At 35.6% G+C, this 23,258-nt stretch overlaps 1 protein-coding gene across 6 annotated transcripts in view; it reads right to left on the reverse strand.

The window, feature by feature from the left end:
- The window catches only part of PKHD1 (PKHD1 ciliary IPT domain containing fibrocystin/polyductin), a 433,016-nt gene that overhangs the window by 11,129 nt on the left and 398,629 nt on the right, over positions 1 to 23,258 (reverse strand). For all 6 annotated transcript variants that reach the window (XM_019734773.2, XM_074333064.1, XM_074333066.1 and 3 more), the window contains 3 exons: positions 17,655 to 17,762; positions 11,132 to 11,290; positions 7,389 to 7,511 (listed from right to left, as the gene is read on the reverse strand). In XM_019734773.2, coding sequence (XP_019590332.2) covers positions 7,389 to 7,511; positions 11,132 to 11,290; positions 17,655 to 17,762 — 390 coding nt within the window. The remainder of the gene's footprint in view (positions 1 to 7,388; positions 7,512 to 11,131; positions 11,291 to 17,654; positions 17,763 to 23,258) is intronic.

Genomic DNA, 23,258 nt, shown 5'->3' on the forward strand with positions numbered 1-23,258 from the left:
GAATTTATAGCAGATATGTGTCCTAAGGCATTCAGCTGAATGTTTGGGTTTTAGGGAAGTAAAAATATTGAATATCAAAACATATGAATTGCCATCCCTCCTTTCCACCTCTACCTTGTTGGTGAATTCCCACTAAAATGGAAAGATGGGATTTCAGATTGACCCTCCATGCCTCGTAGAGTCCCAATAGTGGTTTCAATCAAGTTTTAGGAAGAATGGCATAAAATATGGGAACATATATCCCTTCGCTCTGAAAAGAAGGACTCTTGTTTGGGGTACTTCCAGGTTCAACCACAGTCAGCTGTAACTTTTTTTTTTTTCAGCGATCCTCACACTCTGTTGTCTTCCAAAACTTTCCTGGGCAACAAATACATGCTGTGCCTGTGTTGTTTAATTTGTGTGGATAACTAGTCACTGGCTTCTTTTGCAACGGGAACATCAACAACAAATGTCCCCTCAGTTCCCACTGCACTCCCACTGTTCATAATCCTCTCGTCCAGTTACGTGTGCTGCATTCAGTGTTGGATGACATGGATGCAGTACAGAAGGCCCAACATCATCACCTGCACCTGGAACCTCAACAGACTCTAAAGCAGAGAGATGGACGGCTGACCAACCAACATAAAGAATGTATTCCATCTTGGTTTCTCACCTGTCAAGACGGGCAACACCCCTGCCCATATACTGAAAAAAGATATATGCACTCGTTAATGAATAATATCACATTATTCATTATAATTTATTATTGATAAAATTAATTGATAAATTATATATGATTCCCTAAGTCTTTTCTAGATTATTTGTTCAAGGGAAAAATCATTTATTTTCAATAAGAATGCATGACAAATCAGGAAGGTATGAAAATTTCTAAAAGGTGAATGAAAAAATGCCTGTAATCTCACACTATATCACAAGTGATCTCCATTTTATTGTTTTTGTAGTACCCTAGCAATGGAAACGGTTTAATAAACCTAATTTAACTTATTAATAATCCATCTAGAGTTTACTTTAGTGTATTTTTTGAAGTGTGAATCTAGATTGTAAATCTAAACAGCCAAATTTACTAACTCCATTTATAGACTAGCACTTCTGTTCTCCTTTATTTTTATCTCCTTTATCATAAATTACGTTTCTGTATCTAATGTCTATATCTATATCTAATTGAGGTTATTTCCACTAATGTGGCCATATTTTCTTATGTCAGTATCACATTATCTTAAGAATAGTAACATAAATATGATCTCTCTGGTTGACTTACACTTTCCCACAACCATAAAATCAATTTCTGATAAAAAATTAGCTTTGTATCATTGATCTATATTTTCTGAAGAATTTTAGGATCATCTTATGCTGTTCTACTCTGTATAAAATAATTGGAACTGTGTTAAGCCCAAGTTAATTTAGGAATAATGGAGGTCTTTGCAATATTAGTCAATCTAATTGGAAACATATTAAATAATAACATCATCTGTAAACCATCATGTATTTTCACTAGCACTGTACTCTTAATTTTGCTTTATATCTGACTGTGTTTTTTTAACATTCCAAAATATGGCTTATAATATTATGGTAAGGAATGGGTTACGTGTCTTATCCTCATTTGAGTAAGAATTCTTCTAATATTCCATTGTTAAATGTGATATTGGTTACAATAGCATTGGAATACTTGGTTACAAATAGCATTGGAACTCTCCATCTTATTTATTAAGCAGGCTCTTATTCCTAGTTCATTTTTTAAAGTTTTCTTAAGGAATTAAGGGCTAGATTTTACTCATGTTCTAAATTAGGAGATGTTCATGTTTTTAATTATATAACATGGACATGCTATTTATTAATAATTTCTAAATATAGTTTTACTCTCCTGGGAACTTGGGACAATTTCTAGTCCTGAGCTGTTTTGCTCTTCACTGATTCCAGACAGCTTGAGGCCATCCCTCCCCTCCCTTCTCCCTGTCATTCTCATAGACTGGTACTTACAAAGGTGCACTGATAGTTCTTTTTATTTTACATTCACAAAACATACCATCCATAGTTGATAGGACTCTAATGTGGTAGAAATAATCCCCTGAAGTTGATGGTCATAGTCACAGATGTATGTAATCTTGCCACTCTTACACATCAGTTTTCCACTCCCAGCATTGGTGTATGCATTGCACCAAAAAAATAAAATAAATAAATAATAATAATAAAAAAGAAAGAATAAAACAGTGACCAAATAAAGATCAGTGTACAATTGGAGAAGGCATACTGAGTGAGGTCTACAGCAGTTGCTGTCCTACCAAAACAAAGGTGGTAGCAAGCAAACTGGGAGAGGAGACTACGGCGGCTAGCAGGCAGTCATATTTTGCCCATTGTCAGGACCCAAAAGATGTGCTATTATTACCCTGTCATTAATTTTGTGAACCTGAATAAACACTCTACATCTCTTTTGGAAGATAAGGGTATTTTTTGTTTTTGTTTATCCCAGCAGTTGAAATGAAAAAAAAACAAACAAAAAAAAGCTGCTGGAATCTAGGGTTCTCTGGAAAGGGGGAAGGAAAAGAAGGGAGGCCTATTTCATCTCTCTGTCTTCATCATTCACTCAATAGTTATCAGTGGTCTAATATTGTAACGCTCTATGGTAGAAAAGTGCTGCTCGGATTAGAAAAGATACAGAATCTATACAAAAGATCTGGAGAAGACGAACACAAATAATTATATTCTGTATAAAAGGTGCTAAGTGAACAAGAGGGAAATGTTATAAAAATTGAGAGAGGGGGACTATTCCTTTTAGATAAGAGAGCTTGAAAAAGAGAAACAATAATTGATCTGAGATTGGAAGTAATGGTACACTTCAAATATGAGGATGTACCAGGTGTTACGATAATAGACCATTCATAACTATTATTGAGTGAATGATGAAGATGTAAATTCTGAAACTGGAAGCCCTATGTTGTCTATGGGGCTTACTGACCTGGAGGGAAAAGAGACAGTGAGTGGAGGGGTGGACATCTGAAAGAATACATATTCTTTCAGATGTCTTGAGACTGAACTGCAGATATATCTGTGAAATGAAGCAGGGGAAGATGAAAACCGAAGACATTGCAGAGGTGGGATTGATAAAACTAAGCAGAGGCACAGGGTGAGAGGGAGAACGAAGAGTTAAAAATAATTCTGAGATGTCTCACCTGGGAGATTTGGGGGCTATTAACCAAATTAGGGGAACAAGGAAACAGTTGAGAAGGACTAACAAAATTGAGCTTTGACAGAGCAAAGCTGAACTTCCTTCCTGTATTTCTGTAAACCTGAGTTTGTGCAAACTGGACAACCTAGCCCTGAGCAAGTGAGGTTTGAAATAGTGTGATATGATTTAGGAGCTAGAGGGATTAAACATGTAATTTAGGATGATGATATTCTCTCTCTCATTTAGCATTCTCTCTCATCTTTAAATTCTTCAAGCGCATATTGTTTGTTGTGATTATATTACACTTAATTGTTCATTGCTTGGAATTGTTCTTTCATTTTCCCTGACATATTATTCTTGTGTCCCAACCATATTGGAAACTTATGAAGGACAGGGGACCACATATCTTCTCTTTGTAACTATACAGAGAGGACCTTGTAAGGTACTAAACAAATATTAGAAGGTCAATAAATACTTATGTAATATTTATTGGTAAATAAAATCTAATTGCATCCATTAAGTCATTCTAGCAGTCTCTCATCTAAATGTTACAAAAATGAGTTATAGTTTTTGCCAGGGTTCCTCAACTTTGGTATTATTGACACCTTGAGCCAAGTAATCTTTATTGTGCGGGTGGTTCTGTGCATTGTGAGTTTTTTACATTATCCCTGATCTATGTAGATGCCAGCAGTGTCCCCCTCCCCCAAGCTGTGAGGACAAAAATGTCTCTAGACATTGCAAATGCCCTCTGAAGGTAGGATGACCAACAGGTCCAATTTGTCTGGGACTGAGGGAGTTCTTGGGACACAGGACTATGAAGTATAAAACTAGCAAAGTTCTGGGAAAACCAGAATGAAGGGGCACCCCACTTGGTGGACAAAATGGCCTCTGGTTGAGAATCAGTGGCCTGTGGAAACAGAGAGCCAAGAATTAATTCACAAAGTCACAAGTACTACTATGAAAGCACATCTTCAGAATTCTTGGAACCTATAGAGAAAATACTCATTTTCATTGAAGTGGAAGGGATTGAGGAAGACTTTGTGGAAAAAAAGTGTTGGGGGGTGGCACTTCAGGTGATGCTTAAAAGCTTGAGGAGGTTTTTTTTTTCTCTTTTGGTCTATTCTTTTTTTTTTTTTTTTTTAATGTATTGGGGTGACAATTGTTAGTAAAATTACATAGATTTCAGGTGTACAAGTCTATATTACATCATCTATAAATCCCATTGTGTGTTCACCACCCAGAGTCAGTTCTCCTTCCATCACCATATATTTGATCCCCCTTACCCTCATCCCCCACTCCCACCCCCCTTACCCTCTGGTAACCACTAAACTATTGTCTGTGTCTATGAGTTTTTGTTTCTCATTTGTTTGTCTTGTTTTTTTGTTGTTATTTTTGGTTTTATACCATACATCAATGAAATCATATGGTTCTCTGCTTTTTCTGTCTGACTTATTTCACTTAGCATTATACTCTCAAGATCCATCCATGTTGTCACAATTGGTCCCATTTCATCTTTTCTTACCACCGAATAGTATTTTATTGTGTATATATACCACAACTTCTTCATCCATTCTCGAGGAGGTTTTAACCAGTGAAGACAAGCAATCCAATTGGAAGAAATGGTGTAAGCAAATGGGTGGAAAGGTGTCAGACATGTCCCCGGATGAGTGAACACTCATGTGGTGAGTGTGAGCAGGGGGCAGGAAGGTCAATTCTAAAATAAGATTCCAAAGATAGAACGGAGTCAGGTCTTGGAGGGCTTTGAGTCTTAACTGACAAGAGAAACCAACAATAAATAACACATACAGTATACAAGGAATACTGTATACTGTATACTTCTTCATTCTCTCATGATATTAACTCACTTTATCGGTATAACAACCCTAAGTGTAGGCAATATTATTGCGTCAACTTAACAATGAGGAAACTGAAGCACACAGAGAGGATAGGTGATTTGCTTGAGGCCACAAAGTAAGTCAATAGGACAGTCAGGATTAAACACAGTCTGCCTGACTCCTGGGTTTCCTGCCCTTAACTGTCACATTCTCCTGCCTCTCCAATTAACAATGGGAATTCATTAAGTCTTCCGAATTGCAGAGTGACAAGCCCAGATATGAATTTTTAAAGCTGGCTCAGATGGCTCTATAATATAAAAAACCCTGGTTGGTAACAGTAAAATACAAAAGAGATATGCTTTACTCCCCTCTTCCCCCACCGCGACTCTACCACCCACCCCTATTGCATCCTTACAATTTTTGGTAAAAGGCATAACATGGTAAATTTATAGTCTAAATCTACTGGACAATGGGAATAATTCCATCAGCTAAATAATTAAATAAGTGCTATGATACTGCTTAGTGAATGCAAAGGGCTTATGAGAGAGAGAGCCAATCACTTTATCAGCAAATGACGCAAGTTTAAAACCAAAGAGGGAAAGGGAGACAAAAGTGCCATGGAAATAATTAAATAAAAGAAAATGTATTTAAAGTTAGCAATAATTAGGTGCTTTGTAGCTGGTAATAATTTCCAAAGAAAAGCAGGAGATGCCTCATTACTTGCCTTGGAAACACTGCTCTTTAGATTTGGACAAACCTTAGAAGATAAAGAAACAAATTGCTTGTGATCCTCAAGGGAGGATTCAGATAACACATCTTTCTATTTTTAAGCTGGATGTCCTAACAAAATGGCCTCTTTGGGATGCCCATCTCTTCAATCTAAACTCTTCCACAGGAGGCCTGTCCCTTGTCTCATTCCTGATAATTTATTAATAAGCCACCACATAAAAAATGTGCCTTAATAAAACACCCAGGCATTGAGGACTGCTTAATGTAGTTAATTTAAGTGGGGCAACTGAGATTCATGTAGATGGCCATATTAGATTAGGGGAGAGATGAGTGTCACTCAGTGCCATTCCCTGAAGAATGCAGCTGAGTATGCCGTTCTTCATTCACTGAGCTGAGTTCAGATGACTGTTTGCAAACACGTGTCCTGAATTTACACGTAATAGTACGGACAAGAGGCTTTTAGAAACCAAAGTTAAAGTGGTATTAGATGGAATCTAGAAAGCATTCCTGTGTCCTTCTCTCTGTCTCCATTCTTCTCACCCCCACCCGCCCCAAACCCCCTACCAACTTTTGGTGCAGGTCCAGGAGCTGGATTACGGCTGGCTAATTTGTTGGGAAATTTTTAGTAAATGAACTTCATTTCCTTCATGGGAAAAAGTATAAGCAGCCAAACAAACTGATATACGTATGCACAAACACACACACACACACTCACACACAGACACACACTCACACACACACACAGACACACACACACACACACACACACACACACACACACTTGCCGGAGTTCTTTGAACTAGTTAGACACAGAACAACATTGGATGGCTATTGTTTAGTTAAGCATTCACTCAGAACTATTAAGATTCCTATTCCCTTTCAAGCAGAAAATATCATGAAAACTGGCTATTACTTATAAAAATAGAAATATTCTTCTCTTTAGAGCATGTTTCTAAATGTTTCAGATCCATGGAAATTATATGAATATTTTTCATCCACCATATCCATACCTGGCAAATCCATCTTGTGTTCTGCCCACTATCTTTCTATTTTCTGTATCCTTAGAAGGACAAGGGCAAAACATTGACCTGAAGCAAATATCTATGTTTTCTCAGCTTGGCACCAATTATCATGGTGATTTAGCAATATAACTAGCAAAATCATCTGGCACAACGCGAGCAAATAATACATTTTGCTAAAAGAACAACTAAATAACAAAGCAGAGCTTAACAAAGCTGACTCATTTCTTGAGGTTCTATATTCAATCTAATTTGGTATTTGGAAGCTAAATTCTCTTCTTTCCTAAATTCAGTAAAGTTGCCAAACTGGCAGCTTTGCAATAGCTAAGGGAAAGATTATATGCCTATATTCTGGTTTTCCCTTTCTCTGTGTAACAAATCCATGTGTTAAACCAATAATCTTATCCGAAGTAAGAAAATATAAATACCCACTTGAATAATTGGTTAGTTAATAGATGAATGGACAGCTAGACTTATGCATTCCTATGCTGGGGTATAATTTTCTCGAGACAATGTAACAAGGACTAAAAGAAATGTCTATCAACTGAATTGATTCAGAAACTGACAGCCGGGGGAAGAGGGAGGCTACAGTTTAGCTACACTGGGTCTCAGGTGGGGATCATCCATAATATCCAAGCTTACCTTCTCCCATCGTGGGGTCTTCTTTTGTAGTCTCTACCTGTGATCCTTGGTGCTTGGATGAGACATGGACGTGATTCTTTTGATCGTTAGTCTGGGATTCAGAAATATTTTCACTTTTTATTTCTATATTAAAGAGAAAAGAAGGGTTTCTTGTTTTTCTGGGAATAAAATAACATTTTATTTGTAAATGGGCCCTACGTATTAAGACATTTTCCTTGTATACTCCCACAAAATGGTTGTGAGATACATGCAATAGATATATCCAATGCATATAATATATCCAGAGTTTGAAAAATAATGAAATGAAATCCCATATACTGACCACCTACTTTTAGGTATAAAACTGTACCATCCAATAAGGTAGCCAACATGTGTAGCTATTGAACATGTGAGATGTGACTAGATTGAGTTGAGATGTTCTGTAAGTGTAGCATATACACCTAATTTTGAAAGAAAAAAAAGAAAACTAATATATTTATTTGTCCATTACATGTTGAAATAAGTGTTGATACATTAGTTCAAGTGACTCCTAGAAAAATTACATTCTGTGCCTCACATTTGTGGCTCATATTACATTTTTGTTGGACAGAGCTGGTATAGAATGTTACTAATACTTTTTTAAACTTTTTATTTTGAAGCAATTATAGATTCATAGAAAGTTGTAAAGAAATGTATGAGGAAAACGTATGTAAATACACCCAGCCTCCTTCATTGTTAACAACTTGCATAATTATATTATAATATCAAAGAAATTGACATTGCTATAATCCATAGAGCTCATGCAGTTGTGTGCTTTTGATTGAAGACTTTATATGTTCAGTCTACTTTTGACTGAAGAGATTCTTTATCTTCTATTCATTTATTTATTAAGTATATTCATCAAAAATATATTTACGTTGCTCACGCCAGGCACTGATGTAGGCAATGGGAAGACATGATGAGTAAGAAAGACCTGACCCCACTCTCAAAGAGCTTTTATTCTAGTTTGGATGGCAGAGAATAAACAAATAAATTTGTAACATAATGTCAGATAACTCCATGTCATGGCATATGATGGTTTCTCAAGGAAAAGCAACGTCTGTGATTGAGCTCTGAACTGAGCTAGCTGCTTTTTCATGAAATGCCACTTTTACACTGAAAAAACTTGAAGGATTGATTTAAAGAAAAATTAGTTTTCTTTTATACTTTGGTATTTGGAAGATATATATCTTTAAGTGAAAGAAATCAGGCTGTAACATCAAAGAAAAACTGACAGTATTTGTTGGGAGTGATAAAGTTCAAGCTGCCATGGGAAACTTAGAATTTTGGAAAACTTGTATAACTACAATTTTCAGATTCCTAACTCTTAAAGGTCCATGTGAATATTAACAAATGTGATTTAAAAATTGTAGAATAAAATATGTCAGCATTTGAAAGATCTTCATATCTTGGTGAAATTATATTTTCCAAATGGCAAAAGCATCAAAATCATGCATGGGTAAAAGCTCCACTGAAATACAAGGTAGACTAGTTGATTTTCATGTAACAGAGTACAAAAAGTACATTGAGATGCACCTTTAAGTAACTAGCTTTTGGCCAGTTTGGGTGCAGTATCAAAGAAGAATATCCACAATTAGCTATAAAGGTTATTAAACTACTCTTCCCTTTTCTACTGTGTATCTGTACAAGGCTGGAATTTCTTCATATACTTTAGCCAAAACAATACATTGCAACAAATAGAATGAGGAAGTTGCCTAAAGAATCCAGCCGACTTTTCTTAAGGCAGACATTAAAGAGGTTTATAAAAAGGCCATTCTTTTCTCTATAAAATTTTTGGAAATATAGTTTTTAAAATATAAAATACATTAATTATGTCAACATATAATGCATGTATTATTGTTAGTTTAAAATACATTAATAAGTACATTTTACATTTTCTCATTTAACTTCTAATTTGGAATTACTGACAGATAGAACACACATTGACAAAAGCTCTTTGGAGTTTTCAATAATTATCGAAAGTTTAACGAGGTCTCAAGATCAAAATTTTATAAACTGCTGACATAGACCATACAGCTGAATCAAAGAATCCTGTTCTCTGAGGATGATGGGGAACAATATAATTTTCTGATTCTCAAGTACAGAATCAAATGTACAGAATGAAAATGTTAATTTTAGAAATATGAAAAGTACAGAAAAACATAAATAAGGATATTCAAATTACTCAAACCAAGGTGATTACTGAACACTATTCTTTCATAAAGTTCCTTCTAATCTCTTTATATTAAAAAAAAAAAGAAAAGAAAGTTAAGAGTCTGTCCAGACAGGAAACTATGGGAATTTAATAAACGGAACAGTGTCCACAGATATTCAAATGTTGAAAGAGCAAAAAGAGACACTGAGGTAACTGATATGTTAGTAACTGCAGAAAGAAGCTTCCTCTGTTGCTGGGGGAACAAGAGAAGAGAGGGTGTAAGCAGAGGTGAGTGACAGGTCCCCCCATGGCTGGAAGGTTTAGTATAAAATGGAGGATGAGAATTACATCACCTACGTCACATAATCACCCGAGATTAAAAATTACAAAAGGTCTTTGCTTTCACACGAGAAAGCACTACACACACACACACACACACACACACACACACACCCCTTTAGATTTAAAAACAAAGACCAAAACCTTGGGGTCAACAAATCACAAGCAAAATCCCAGGGTGAGATCTTGTTCTTTTTGAGAAAGACAGGACTCCTCAAGCTTCTTTGTAGTTTGCCTAGCCTGATCATGACAGGGAGAGAGGTAGGGATATGGGCTGAAACTTGGTTCAAGATAAAAAGCTCATCCTGTGAGTCCCTCAGAAATCCAAACACAGTGGATCGTTTAGTGGTGGCACCAGGCTTCTTCCTTTTTCCGTTTCTTTATTATGACTTTCTCTCTTTGCCTTTCCTCATTTTGCCTGTTATATATCTTGCTTTGGCCTATCACTTTGGTTTCCCAATATCTCCCAGTATCACAAGTGTTTCATCCACTCATTGGCTGGGGAGTGTGGTGTGGCTGGAGTAAGGAATTTGCCCCTGTCTGATCTGCTTCTCTCTCCCCCACACCCTAAGAACAGAGTAGAAAGATAGAAAGAAAGTTCTTTTGCAGAACCTCTTTTCCTTAGTGATTCTCCATGTCTCCAGCCTGAAAAAGAAATGATCTGCTTCTGAGAAAATATTTAAAAACATAATTTCTATACTCCTCGAGAAACACACACACACACACACACACACCACCAACACCAAGCACTCTTTTTCCTCTTCTGAAGAAGACAACATTGCTCCTAATTCTTGAACTCAGCTTTTGCAGGGTTACATGGGCAGTGGGGCACATTGGAGCCAAACTGCCTGGCTTCTTCCTGATTGGTTGACCTTGACCAAGTTACTTAGCCTTTCTGTGCCTCATGCTCTATCTCCATAGCACAGACATAGTATCTAGTACCTACTTCATAGGGGTTGTGAAGATGCGATAAATTCATGTGTCTAAAGTACTTAAAACCCGGTCCATAGTGAGTATTCAATACCTATGAGATTTTATTATTATTGCTGTTATTTAAATTAGGCAATCCTTGTCTCTACTGCACGAATTGAATGCTTTAGCTCCACATGGTTTAATATATTGCAAAAGTTCATAATAAATTTATCTTGGTGGAAGGAAAAAAACATTAATATATTATACATGATCACATATTTTTCGCCAATATTTTCATTCTTAAAAAAAATGTACATACTTCTGCTTTTGTTTTTCTTAAACCAACAGCACACAAGACAGCAGAGAGCCAGCCATGAGACCACTGAGCAGAGGGAAGCAGACAGGATTATGGTCGATCTCTCTGACCCAGTCACGGGGAAGACAGCAAATGGCCTGGATCGAGCTGTAAAATTGACTCCTGTTAAAAAAAAAAAAAGCAAACAAACAAAAAAAAGTCTCAATAATAACATATTAACAGGCTGCTAATATAATATTATGGAAAAAAAATGCTCACAACAGTATTGGCACTTAGTAGGTCCAATAAACATTTATTGAATTAAATGATTAAATAAATGAATCAATAATAAATCCAAGATTTGTATTTCTGAAACTACAAGAATCCAACTCCACCAATAACACATAAATGTTCTTTCCAGTTCTGTCCAGTACTGATGGGGGAATTCTTCCTATTTTCCTCTTTTATTCAGTCTTTTATTTCAGACTTACACGTACCTTCTCCACCAATGCAAAATTTCAGTTTCACTCTTATGTTCTACTAATTAGAACAGAAATGCTCTCAGCTCCAGAATGTATCAAACTACTCTGACAAATGTATCCTATTTAAAATATGGTGACATCAAAACAGGGAAACAGCGACTCCTACTAGAAAGCCAAGAGTATTTTTAATGTCAATGCAAAGTTATCTGAAAAACTGGGAGCAGAGCAGTGGTAGATAGACAGAGCCATTTTGGCTATGGAAGATGGAGCAACATGGGTGACTTTATTTACAGAGTGAACCTTTCTAAGAATTTATCTCAAACCCCCTCCACTTTTAACAGGCTGATAATTTGAGTTCTCACCCATTATTATTTTTGAAACACGGCATAAAAGAATCTGAAAACCAACCAACCAACACACAAAAAAACCCTTTGCTTATACACACAAAAATATGTACACAAATATTTATAGCATTTCTGTTCATAATCACCCAAACCCAGAAACAACCCAAATGTTCTTCAAAAGGAAAATGAATAAACCAACTGTGGCTTCTCCAGGTAATGAGATACTACTCAGCCAAAAAGAGAAGAAGAAGAAGGAAGGAGAAATGAAGGAAGGACAAGGAAGGAAAGGAGGGAGGAAGGAAGGCAGGAAGGGAGGAAAGAGAAACAAACCATTAACAACGTGCAACACCTGGGATGAACGTCAAAGCCATACTGAGTGAGCGAAGACTATCTCTGAAGGGTACATACTGTATGATTCCATTTATATGACAGTCTAGAAAAGACAAAACTATAGAGATGGAGACCAGAACAGCTGTTGCCAGGGATTAGTGCTAGTGGGAGGGCTGGATGTGAGGACATAGGAAAGCATAAGGAAGACTTTTTTGGGGAAATATTCTGTATCCTGACTCCGGTCATGGTTACATGAATCTATACATGTAATTGTATTCATGAGAAGACAGGCCAACGAAAGATAAATTTTACTATATATTATTTTTTTTAAATAAAAAATTTTTAAATTTGCCTCTAATTTGGAAGGTGATAGATATGTTCATTATCTTAACTGTGGAAATGGTTTCATGGGAATATACATTCATCAGAACTTATCAAATGCCATGCTTTTAGTATGTGTAGTTTATCATATCAATTATACCTCAACATAAAAGGTTAAAAAAAAGCTTGCACATGAACATGAGTTAGTTACAGCCAGTGTTTTGGAAGTAGCTTATTCAACCAAACCTAAACCTCTGCTTTCATCTGAATCACTCTGGCAAAAACTGAGTTTTTATTTTCTCTACTCAAGGAAACACCATGTTTTTCTTTGCGGTGCTTTTCTTGGATTGAACCTGAGAATTTGAAAGTCACAGTCAAAACTTTAGTCTCTGGACTTCTGACTGACTCAGTCCCAAAGCAACCATAACAAAATTAGCTAGAAATAGTTCTCCTGTGTGTACATCTTATACTTGAGACAAACTTGCTTGTTTCTTATCACTTAGTTGTTTTTTATGGGCATCTCAATAAAATAAATCTAGCCTGGGGATGGGGGAATGGGTTTTACTGGGGATCTGCAGAAGTAAAAACAAAATTCCTCATTCTTTTATCCATTTTCCAACGATTGCTCAGTGATTGTTTACTTTGTTAGGTGGTTAAGTTATTTTTCTCATTCTTAAGCTATTTACAAGCTAGTAAATGAAATGAGATACATATACATACAGATTTGTAATACAAATCAGAATGTGACACATACCACCAGAATAATGCAAATCAATTGTTTTGGAAGGATATTTTCCATTGTTAAGATCAGAAAAAGCATACCAGAGGAGGGAGTACCTAAGTGGGGCTTTGAAGGCAAAGCAAATAAAGACAGAAAGGAGAAAAAAAATCAATGGATGTTTAGGAAATTAATGCTGGGAAATACTGGAGATTAATGCTGGAAAGCATTTGAGACAAATTTTGATGGACATTAAATGTCCATCAAAAGGGAAAATTCTGAATGCCCAGAGTCATGGAGACCCATTTATTAGCCTATAGCAGTAACCTGGGTTTAAGAGGGAAGATCACCAAGTTTCAAATATTTTTAGCAACAGAACATTTTTTAATAATGCAATCTTAGACATAATCTCAGTATACTTACTTATTCATAAACAAGCATTTATTTGAGCCTATGATGTGCCATGTTTTTCTATGCCTGAGAATATAATGCTGAACTCAGCAGAATTCCTGTGTCTTTTGGAACTTAGGTTCTAATGGAGCACAAATTACACAGGCAGTAGACAAACAAGCAAATGCAGGGATACTCGGATTCCAAGTAGTGGTAAGTGCCATGAAGAGGACTGAAGTGAGCTTGGAAAAAAGAGAATGACTGGAGGTGGGAGCAGGGTTGGGGGTGGTGTTGTAGCCTAAGTGATACAGAAAAGGACTCTCTGATAAGGTGACATTTTGAGAAGAAACCTGAGTGAAATGATGAGTGAGCCATGTGAATTTCTGAAAGAAGAGTATTTCAGGCATGGCCATGACAATTACAATAGAATTTCTCTAAATTAGACAAAGAGAGCGTCCTTGGTTCTCCCACTCTCTTCCCAGCCTAAAAGCCCCTGAGAACCCCCTAGGAGCTCCGTGGCTCCAAGAAATGGTTAGAAAAACCACAGCCTAGAATGGACCCTGGCCATGATAGTGAATGTGGAAAGGCTGGGTGGAAAGTCAGTAGTATAAATTTACAAAAACCCTTTTTTCTTGGCAGTGTCGTAGGAAGTTTAGAAATGAACAATTAAGCTGGATTAGTCAACATACTAGAATGACTTATGAGGATTCCATACACACTTGGTCAGAAGCTTTCAACTTCTCAGTTACTCAGTATCTGTATTTCTAAAACAGGAATAATGATTTATTCTTTTATTTGTTCCTTTCTCTAACAGAGAAGAGGAAAAATAATAAAAATTATTACAAGTTCTTTGCTTGATTCATAGATAGATGAAAACATAACAACAACACAAATCAATGCTTGTCACATCTATAACTTTGGAGCTTGTTAGAAATGAGAAATTTCATTGATTGGCCTATCAATGTGGGAATGAGGGCTGCTTTCCCAAATGATTCTAGCACTAGAAATTGATATAGTTGGAAAGAAGCAGTTACTCTCAGTATATGTACTGCTAATCAACATGATGTCAAATTAAAACCACAATGAAATATCACCTCCCATGTGTCAGAATGGCTATCATCAATAAAACAATAAATATTAAGTGTTGGCAAGGATGTGGAGAAAAGAGAACCCTTGTACACTACTTGTAGGATTGTAAATTAATGCAGCCACTATGGAAAGCAGTACGAAAATTCCTGAAAAAACTAAAAACAGAGTTGCCATGCAATCCAGCAATTCCACTTCTGGGTATTTATCTGAAGAAAACAAAAACACTAATTCAGAAAGATATATGCATGCCTATGTCCACTCCACTGATACGGAAGCATCCTAGATGGCCATGGCCATCAATAAATGAAAGAATAAAGAAACTGTGATACATTTCCTATGAACATTATACATAATTATACATATATAATGGAATATTATTCAGCAATAAAAATAATGAAATCTTGTCATTTGTGACAACATGGATAGATCTAGAGAGTATTATACTAAGTGAAATAAGTCAAGCAGAGAAAGACAAATACCACGATTTCACTTATATGTGGAATATAAAAAATAAAACAAATGAATAAACAAAACAGAAACATATCTGTAGATACAGAGAACAAGCTGATGGTTGCCAGAGTGGGGGGAAGGGAATAAAATTTAAACCAAACAAAACATGATGTCAAGAAGGGGTCACAGAAGTGCAGGCCTTTTAACATTTTCTTTTATACTTCATCTATTCTCTTCTAATTTGAACTTTTGTAATCTTATTCTGACAGAGCCTCACCTTACAGACTTGATCTTGAAAATTATGAAGAATAATTTATGGAAAATTATAAAGAAAAACTTTTCAAGAAAATTCCTCCGGTAGTTTACGTTACAAGTGAAAGGGGGACCCTAAAATAAAGTAGTGTTCTAGTCAACATGAACCCCAAGCTCAGCTCAAAATCATGTGTTACTGTGAAGTTTTGTCTATACCACATCTTACATTTGGCTTCATAAATTATTTTTTTAAAATATACTTAATGAAGTATTTAGTCTTAATTAACCCACTGAGGAAATGAAAGGACAAAACTCTCTAGGACAAAACAGCCAACTCTGCATATGTTACCCTTCAAAATACATCCTTGGGAATCCTAGGTTCAAGGGTATTGAACATGTTTCTCCATGAACTTGTATTTAATTAGGACACCTTCGTACATATTGAAAGAATATCTGCGCTCCACAATTAATAACAATATTACCTGCCCCTAGAAGATATTCCCTTTGTGAAGAAAAAAGATCCAAAACTGGGAATGAAGGGAAAAAATTATTATAGATCTTATCAATGTCATATTTTAGCATTTGCAAATAGGCCCATCCAAGGTTTATCACATTCGCTGGAACATACATTTTTTGACATAATATTTAATATTAAGTAAGGCTCAGGCTTGTTAATTTGTATAAGATTGGTAAACTACAGAGGATTTTTGGCCAGTAAAGAAGCAAAGGATATCTGTAGACATGTGACCTCAAAGGTTACAGTTTTATTGCCCTGTTTCCAATTTTGCAAACTTATGTCGGCAGTTTCCTCCTGGCTATACAATCTATATCCTTCAAATGTTCCTTTACAGCTTTGCCATCCTTCTGGTTCTCTCATTGATGAGTTCCAGAATTTGTTGACAAGTGCTCTTTATATATTTTCATGAGAGCTACATTTTTAACTTTTTGAAAAGTGTATACTATGACAGTTTGAATTTAAGTCTCAGGAGGGAAGACTGATATCTGACCTTAATTAAACATTTGTTGTTGGACTTCAGATACCTCACATCAAATCATTTGATTTCCTTTGCCATTTCCCATATCTAAGAGGTTTAAATCCAGTAATGATTGTTCTGATATATTTTTCATAAACTGTATTATCACATGTTACATGAACTGCTTTCCACAGCTGCATGTCTTAAGTATCACATTAATTTACCTGATCAAAATTAATAATGACATATAAATTTATAGTTTTTAGTTCAAATGTGATGTATTTAAAAAAATTTTTAGATGGAGGTTGTAGGTGTTTTTTTTTGTGTGTTTTTTTTATGGTAAGTCACAATAACGTTTGCAATATTTAAATCATTTGTTTTACATAGTAGATAACTCTGTGTGTCTATCAGGGTTCAAAAGTAAAAAGAGCATATCAAAAATTGCACTCTTGGGGTCTAGATAAATAATGGACAGCAATAAACATCAAATCAGGATCTAAAAAAAAAATTGCACTCTCACCTCTCCTCCATAGAGGAGACTTGGCTCTACCCTTCATGGACGTCAGAGGGTAAGTAGTATATTACATAGGTTCATCTGCCTTTGAATATTAATTAACATGTTACCTGCTACAAATTTATTGAATAGTATTACCCTCTAACAAAGCAAAATTTGTCAAGAATAGAGATTTATTCTTAAAGTCTTATCAAAAAGAGTTGGATCATATAAATAATTTATAATCGACTTTTATCTATACTTCTGAAGTGCTAGGATTTTAAATGGGTGTAGTTGCCATTTATGGGGGGAGGGGGAGAGCAGATGAGGAGGATAGGAGTGAAAGAATTTATAACACTCAATATCCCGTGATTCTCTTTTTAACAAATTAAAATTTTCTAAATAATACCAACCAAATGTTATCAAATGTCATAGAAATCTTTTAAGAAGTAGAACATTTAAAGTCAATTTTAGGAATTGGAGGAAATTGGACATTTGGATTCTTGCTCACCAGTATTCTCCAAAGGCTTAATTTTTAACTGTGTTCTTGTTTCTCACACCTTATTGAGAGATCAAGTGATTTTTTCTTTCCCTCTAAACTACAATGACTCCTTATTCATGATAGGAGCTATTCTCATTATAAAGAAGCGGTTATTTTCTTAAAAGAAAAGAAACATAATAAAAACACACTGTGTTGAAATTACCTGGAGGGGAAGTGACAGTAAAAATAAAGTACCAATTTGACCCAGAGATCAAAACTGCCAGGTTGGAGAAGCTCACGTAACCCTCTTGAGTTTCTGCCTGAGTACACCCTACAAACAAACACAAAAATAAAAAGTAAATGTTAGTTACCTACTCAGAGAAATTTCTTCAAGTTTTCTATAGAGAGAGGAAATTGGACAATAAAGGAAAAAACATTTTTGTTTTTCATTAAAAAAGTTACTAAATCCATCAGCCTTTTCTTTTCTTTCTTCATTAAAGTTTATTGAGGTGACAGTTGTTAGTAAAGTTACATAGGTTTCAGGTATACAATTCTGTAATACATCATTTATATATCTCATTAGATTTTTCGTAAGCAAGTGTTGGAACCAAACAATCCACAATAGAATAATAACAACAGCTAAATATACAGAAAGCTAAACCAGATACTGTGCTTTATATGCATCATTATAAATAAACTATACAAAAACCCTATAAAACATGTTATTGTCTATATTATTTAGAGATAAGGAAATAGGCTCCTAAAAGTTTAAACTACTTGGTGTGGGGATTATAGCCCAAATCTTCCTAATTTCAAAGTTAGCATTCTTAATCCCTACTATATATTGACACTTTTTATTACTAAATGCCCCTCAAGAAAGAAAAACTATGATCTTTCTAAGTGGTCAGTTTCTAGGCTCTGCCTCTCTTCTATTCAAAGCATCTTTGGTTTATGTGAGGGCCAAGTTAGGCCAATTGATCAAGACTTCAGCAATGTTATCAGCTCATGACTGATAAAGCTACTATGATTCAGCAACTTAAATTGCCTAAGCTATGGTTCCCCTGAATAAAAGGGAGAAAAGAAAGCTTCCATCTTCTAAAAATAGGCCACCTATTTATAATTAAAAGAAGACAACTCAGGAACACAGTCACAGTGCCGTTAATTAGTCTTCTGACTCCAGTATCCTCAAATTACTCTGCTAATTACCAGCTGCTCCATTTCACTCTGGGAATGTCACTACGATTGGTATGATGGACAATGAGTTAGGAGAGTGGTCTTAAAGTTTATAAATTGGTTTGAGTTCTTTAAGTCTGAAAGGTATCATAAAGATATACAACGCTTCGTGTTACATTTTTCAATTCAATTGCTCAATCTTTTTTTGTGAAAACATTGTCTTTCCTCATCAATTTTGCAGAGCTAACTAAAACTTTCTTTTTCAGAAACATCTTTTCCTTCATCTCTTCAGAGTCCTCAAATAAATAAAATGCCCAGAAAAAATGGAAATAAATAAGCCAAGACAAAAATAAATGATAGGCGCCCAAGATAAATGCAGTTTATACTCTTTAAAACCTATATGCATCAAAATTATGGCCAATAAACTCTTGCAAACAATGAACTGCAGAGTACAGATGTTCAACATGAAATCGTTTGCTGCAGTTTTTCCTTTGACAAACGTCCTTATTGTTCCCATCTTTGGAGGAATACAAAGCAGCATTTAATCGAAATGTGTCCGTGGAGCACAGTGAGTCTGCCTCGTAGAACAGCCGTCAAACTGCCTAATGGAAAGTGCTTTAACTCCAAATGGGTTTGCTTTTGTGTTAAATACCAGCTTGCCTCAGAGATCTCTACAAAGATTCCCATATATATCTATGATATTCTCAGATTTGAAGCATATGCGCCCAAAAGCTGAGGCAGTTGCTGCCAAGTACAGTCTATTACTCCAGGGTTCATCATATCTCTGGAATGGTGCTTGTAAAATATATAAACGCCATTGACAGGCTCCCTGATTGAGCTGGTATGAACAATGTATGGGCTGAGGAAACAGGATGGGGTGGGGTGTTGGGCTTGGGCAAGACTGAAATTGATTACATGACTTACCAGGGAATGCGACCTGAGTATGTTTCTGCAGGGCATATGGTTTCTAAAATACCTTTTCAGCCCAAATTTTCTGCCTCAACTATCCTTTTCACCCCTAGCTATACACACTAGCAAACTGCTATAGCCTTAATGTTGAGACTTTATTTTCAAAAAATATTAAGATCATATTGTTTTTCCTACAACTAGGAGCTATAATTAAGTATCAAAGAATATGAAGGGCCCTTAAATAATTGTCTTTATGCATATAAATCCACTTTTTTGTGAACAGATTATATAACCTCTCTTTTACTGAGGAAGATCTACTGAGACAAAAGAACACGTTACATTGCAGAATAAAAGACGTAGACTAGACATGTAGGTATGATTTTGTTGTTATTTTGTTTTTCTCCAGGAAATGCTTAGAATGAGTTATGTAATCCATCCCAAATGGTTTTGGCTCCATTCTTTCTGAAGTTAAAGAGAAGTATTTTGTGATGGTTTTAAAAGGTACTTTCAAACATATGAAATAGAATGTTTTGGTAATGTGGGCATTCTAAAAATAGAAAACTACACAAGGTTTTTTTCCCTACTTCATGACACACATAAAAAATGTGTGCGTAGCAAACAACCTCAGCCTGTTCCTCACACTTTTTCACTGAATCTCCCCAGGAAGATAATGGTGACAATACTGATCCAAGTGAATCAGCTCATTTAGTGCGAATTTGTGTTAATAGAATAAAATATTTGTTTTGCATGATCATAATATGATTCTAAGCTAGTTAGTGATTATATTCTTGGGATAACTGAAAGACAAAGAATGGAGGATTGTGGGGGGGTAAGTATCAGGAGTGGTCAAAGCAAAGTGTGGAGTCTGAGTAAGGCAGGGCATAGGAGTCAGGTATGGAGTATGGGTAAGACACGGAGCATTAGTAAGGTGAGTATCCGAGTATTAGTACTGAGTATCTGTAATGTATAAAGTACGGTGAGGTATGGAGTATGACTAAGTCATAAAGGATGAGTAAGGTATGAAGTATGAGTATGTATGGACAAGGACCTGGGTATGGGTAAGTGATGGAGTAGGAGTAAAGTACGGAGTGTGGGCAGGACACAGTGTATAGGTAGGGTGTGGAGTATGACTAAGGATATGGAGTATGAGCAAGGTATGGAGTATAAATAAGGTGCTGGATATGGTTAAGTTATAGAATACAGGTAAGGTATTACTATAAACTCAATGTTTGTATCCTCCAAAATTCAAACGTTGGAACCCAATCTCAAATATGATGGTATCTGGAGGTGGGGCCTTTGGGAAGTGATCAGGTCATGAGGGCAAAGCCTTTGTGAATGCAATTAGCACCCTTGTAAAAGAGACCACAGAGAGCTCTCTTGCCCCTTCTGCCATTTGAGGACATGATGAGAAGATGGCCATCTAGGAACCAGGAAGTGGGCCCTGACCAGACGCTAAATTTGTTGGAGCCTTGATCTTGGGTTTCTCAGGCTCCAGAACTGTGAGAAATAAATGTCTTCATTTTTAAGCCGCTGACCCCCCACCCCCACCCCCGCAACCACCAGCAGCAGTTTATGGTATTCTGTTACAGAAGCCTGAAAGGACAAAGATAGATATGGATTGGGGGTAAAGTATGGAGTGTAGGTATGGTTTGGAGTGTGGATAAAGTATACAATATGGGTAAGATATGGAGCAGAGAATAGGGGTAGCTGAGTTTCAGTAGTCAGGTGAGGGTAACTAATGTATATATTACTAGAACATGAAAAAAGCTGAAAATTAGTATTTTTGATACTGTTGGATTAAGATCAGAAGGTAGCTGAATTACTGTTATATCTTATGCATCCCAAAATAAAATGCCAGCAACAACTTAATGGCATTGAAGAACAGACAGAATGACATCATCAAAATAAGTAATTTAAAATGACCTCATAATGCAGTTTTCAATGTTTAATTTTCACATTAGCCAATTGTGGATAGCTTTGCTCAATTACTTTATTTTCTTAATAATTTGGCTTGTTTCTACAAATTTGCACAGGAAACATTTTGGGCTGTCCTCTTTCTTTGGGATTTGAAAGCCAAGGAGTTTTAGATTTAACTGGGTAAAGAAATTACCAAGAAAAGTGAAAATATGAGTCAGCAATATGGGTGTTACTTTTACCAACGTGAGTAAAATATAAATTGCATGACTGGAAATACAGAAAATATGGAACGTCTATGAGGTGATTTTCATAAAATGAACAGCAGCATTAGGCCAATAAAATTGGATTATACAAAGAGAAAGCAGACAGGGTGAGAAGGAGAGTAACAAGACTATGGACATTTGGGATAAAATTACTTTTTTCTACAGGCTGAAAAGTTTTGATTTCTTAATAATTAAGTAGATTGGGTCGGGAATTTATAGGCCAAAAGAGTTCAAAGGTAACTTGAAAGAGATAGCAGTCAAATTTATAGTTCTAATAAGAAAACAACAGAACAAACAAGCTTTAAACAGTAACAGTTTTGAAGCTATGAAATGTTTAATTATGAAATGTCGATTGCTTCCTCAAGAAAATTTTCAGAAGGGGCTAGTTCTGTTTCTGGAATTGATGAAGTTTCTGGAATTGATGAAGCTAGGGTAGAGGAAGAAATAACTGAAGTGATAGCCAGCGAAACCAGCAATTTTGCAGATAGGCTCATGTTTGAACTGGTAGGTGAGTCATTTACAAGTTTGGAAAAAACATTACAGACAACCCAAAATCAGTAGAAATGTCTTATCCGGTTTGTGAAGTGCACAAGAAATTTAATAAGCTATTTTTTAAAAGTTATCCGTACACCTTCTAATTTTGCTTTTGTAGCCTGTGCTTTTGATGCTGTATCTATGAAATCACTGCCAAGACCTATATCAAGAAGCTTTTCTTCTGTTTTCTTTTAGGACTTTCACAGTTTCAAGTCGTATGTTTAAAACTTTAACCCATTTTTGAGTTGATTTTTCTATATGGTGTAAAACAAGGATCCAAATTCATTCTTTTGCACGTGGATATCTAGTTTCCCACCACTGTTTGTTAAAGAGACCATCCTTTCCCCACTGTATTTTTGGCTTGCTTGTTGAAGATCAGTTGACCATATATACGTGGACTTATTTCTGGGTTCTCTATTCTGCTCCATTGGTCTATATGTCTGTCTTTATGCAAGTACCTTTTTTTTTTTAACCATAGTTTTGTATATATTTTGAAATCTGGACGTTTGATGCCTCCAGTTTTTGTGTGTTTTTTTGTTTGTTTGTTCTTTTTTTTAGATTGTTTTGGGTGTTCAGGATCTTATGTGGTTCCATACGAATTTTAGAATTTTGTTTTCTATTTCTGTAAGAAATGTTATTGAGATTTTGATAGATATTGCATTGAATCTGTAGAGCATTTTTGGTAGTATGGACATCGTAAGCAAAATTAGGCAAGTGGGATTACATCAAATGAAAAATCTGCATGGCAAAGCAAACAATAAACAGAATGAAAAGGCTATCTACAGAATGGGAGAAAATGTTTGTAAGCCATATTTCTGATAAGAGTTAATTTCTAAATTATATAAGGAACTCCTACACCTTAACAGCAAACAAACAAAAACAAATAACCTGATTTTAAAAATAGGCTAAAGACTAGAATAGACATTTCTTCAAAGAAGACCTACAAATGGACAACAGGTATATGAAAAAATGTTAAATATCACTAATCATCAGGGAAATGCACATTAAAACCACAGTAAGATATTGTCTCA

Source organism: Rhinolophus sinicus, linkage group LG05 (assembly GCF_036562045.2).
Source record: "Rhinolophus sinicus isolate RSC01 linkage group LG05, ASM3656204v1, whole genome shotgun sequence".
NCBI lineage: Eukaryota > Metazoa > Chordata > Mammalia > Chiroptera > Rhinolophidae > Rhinolophus > Rhinolophus sinicus.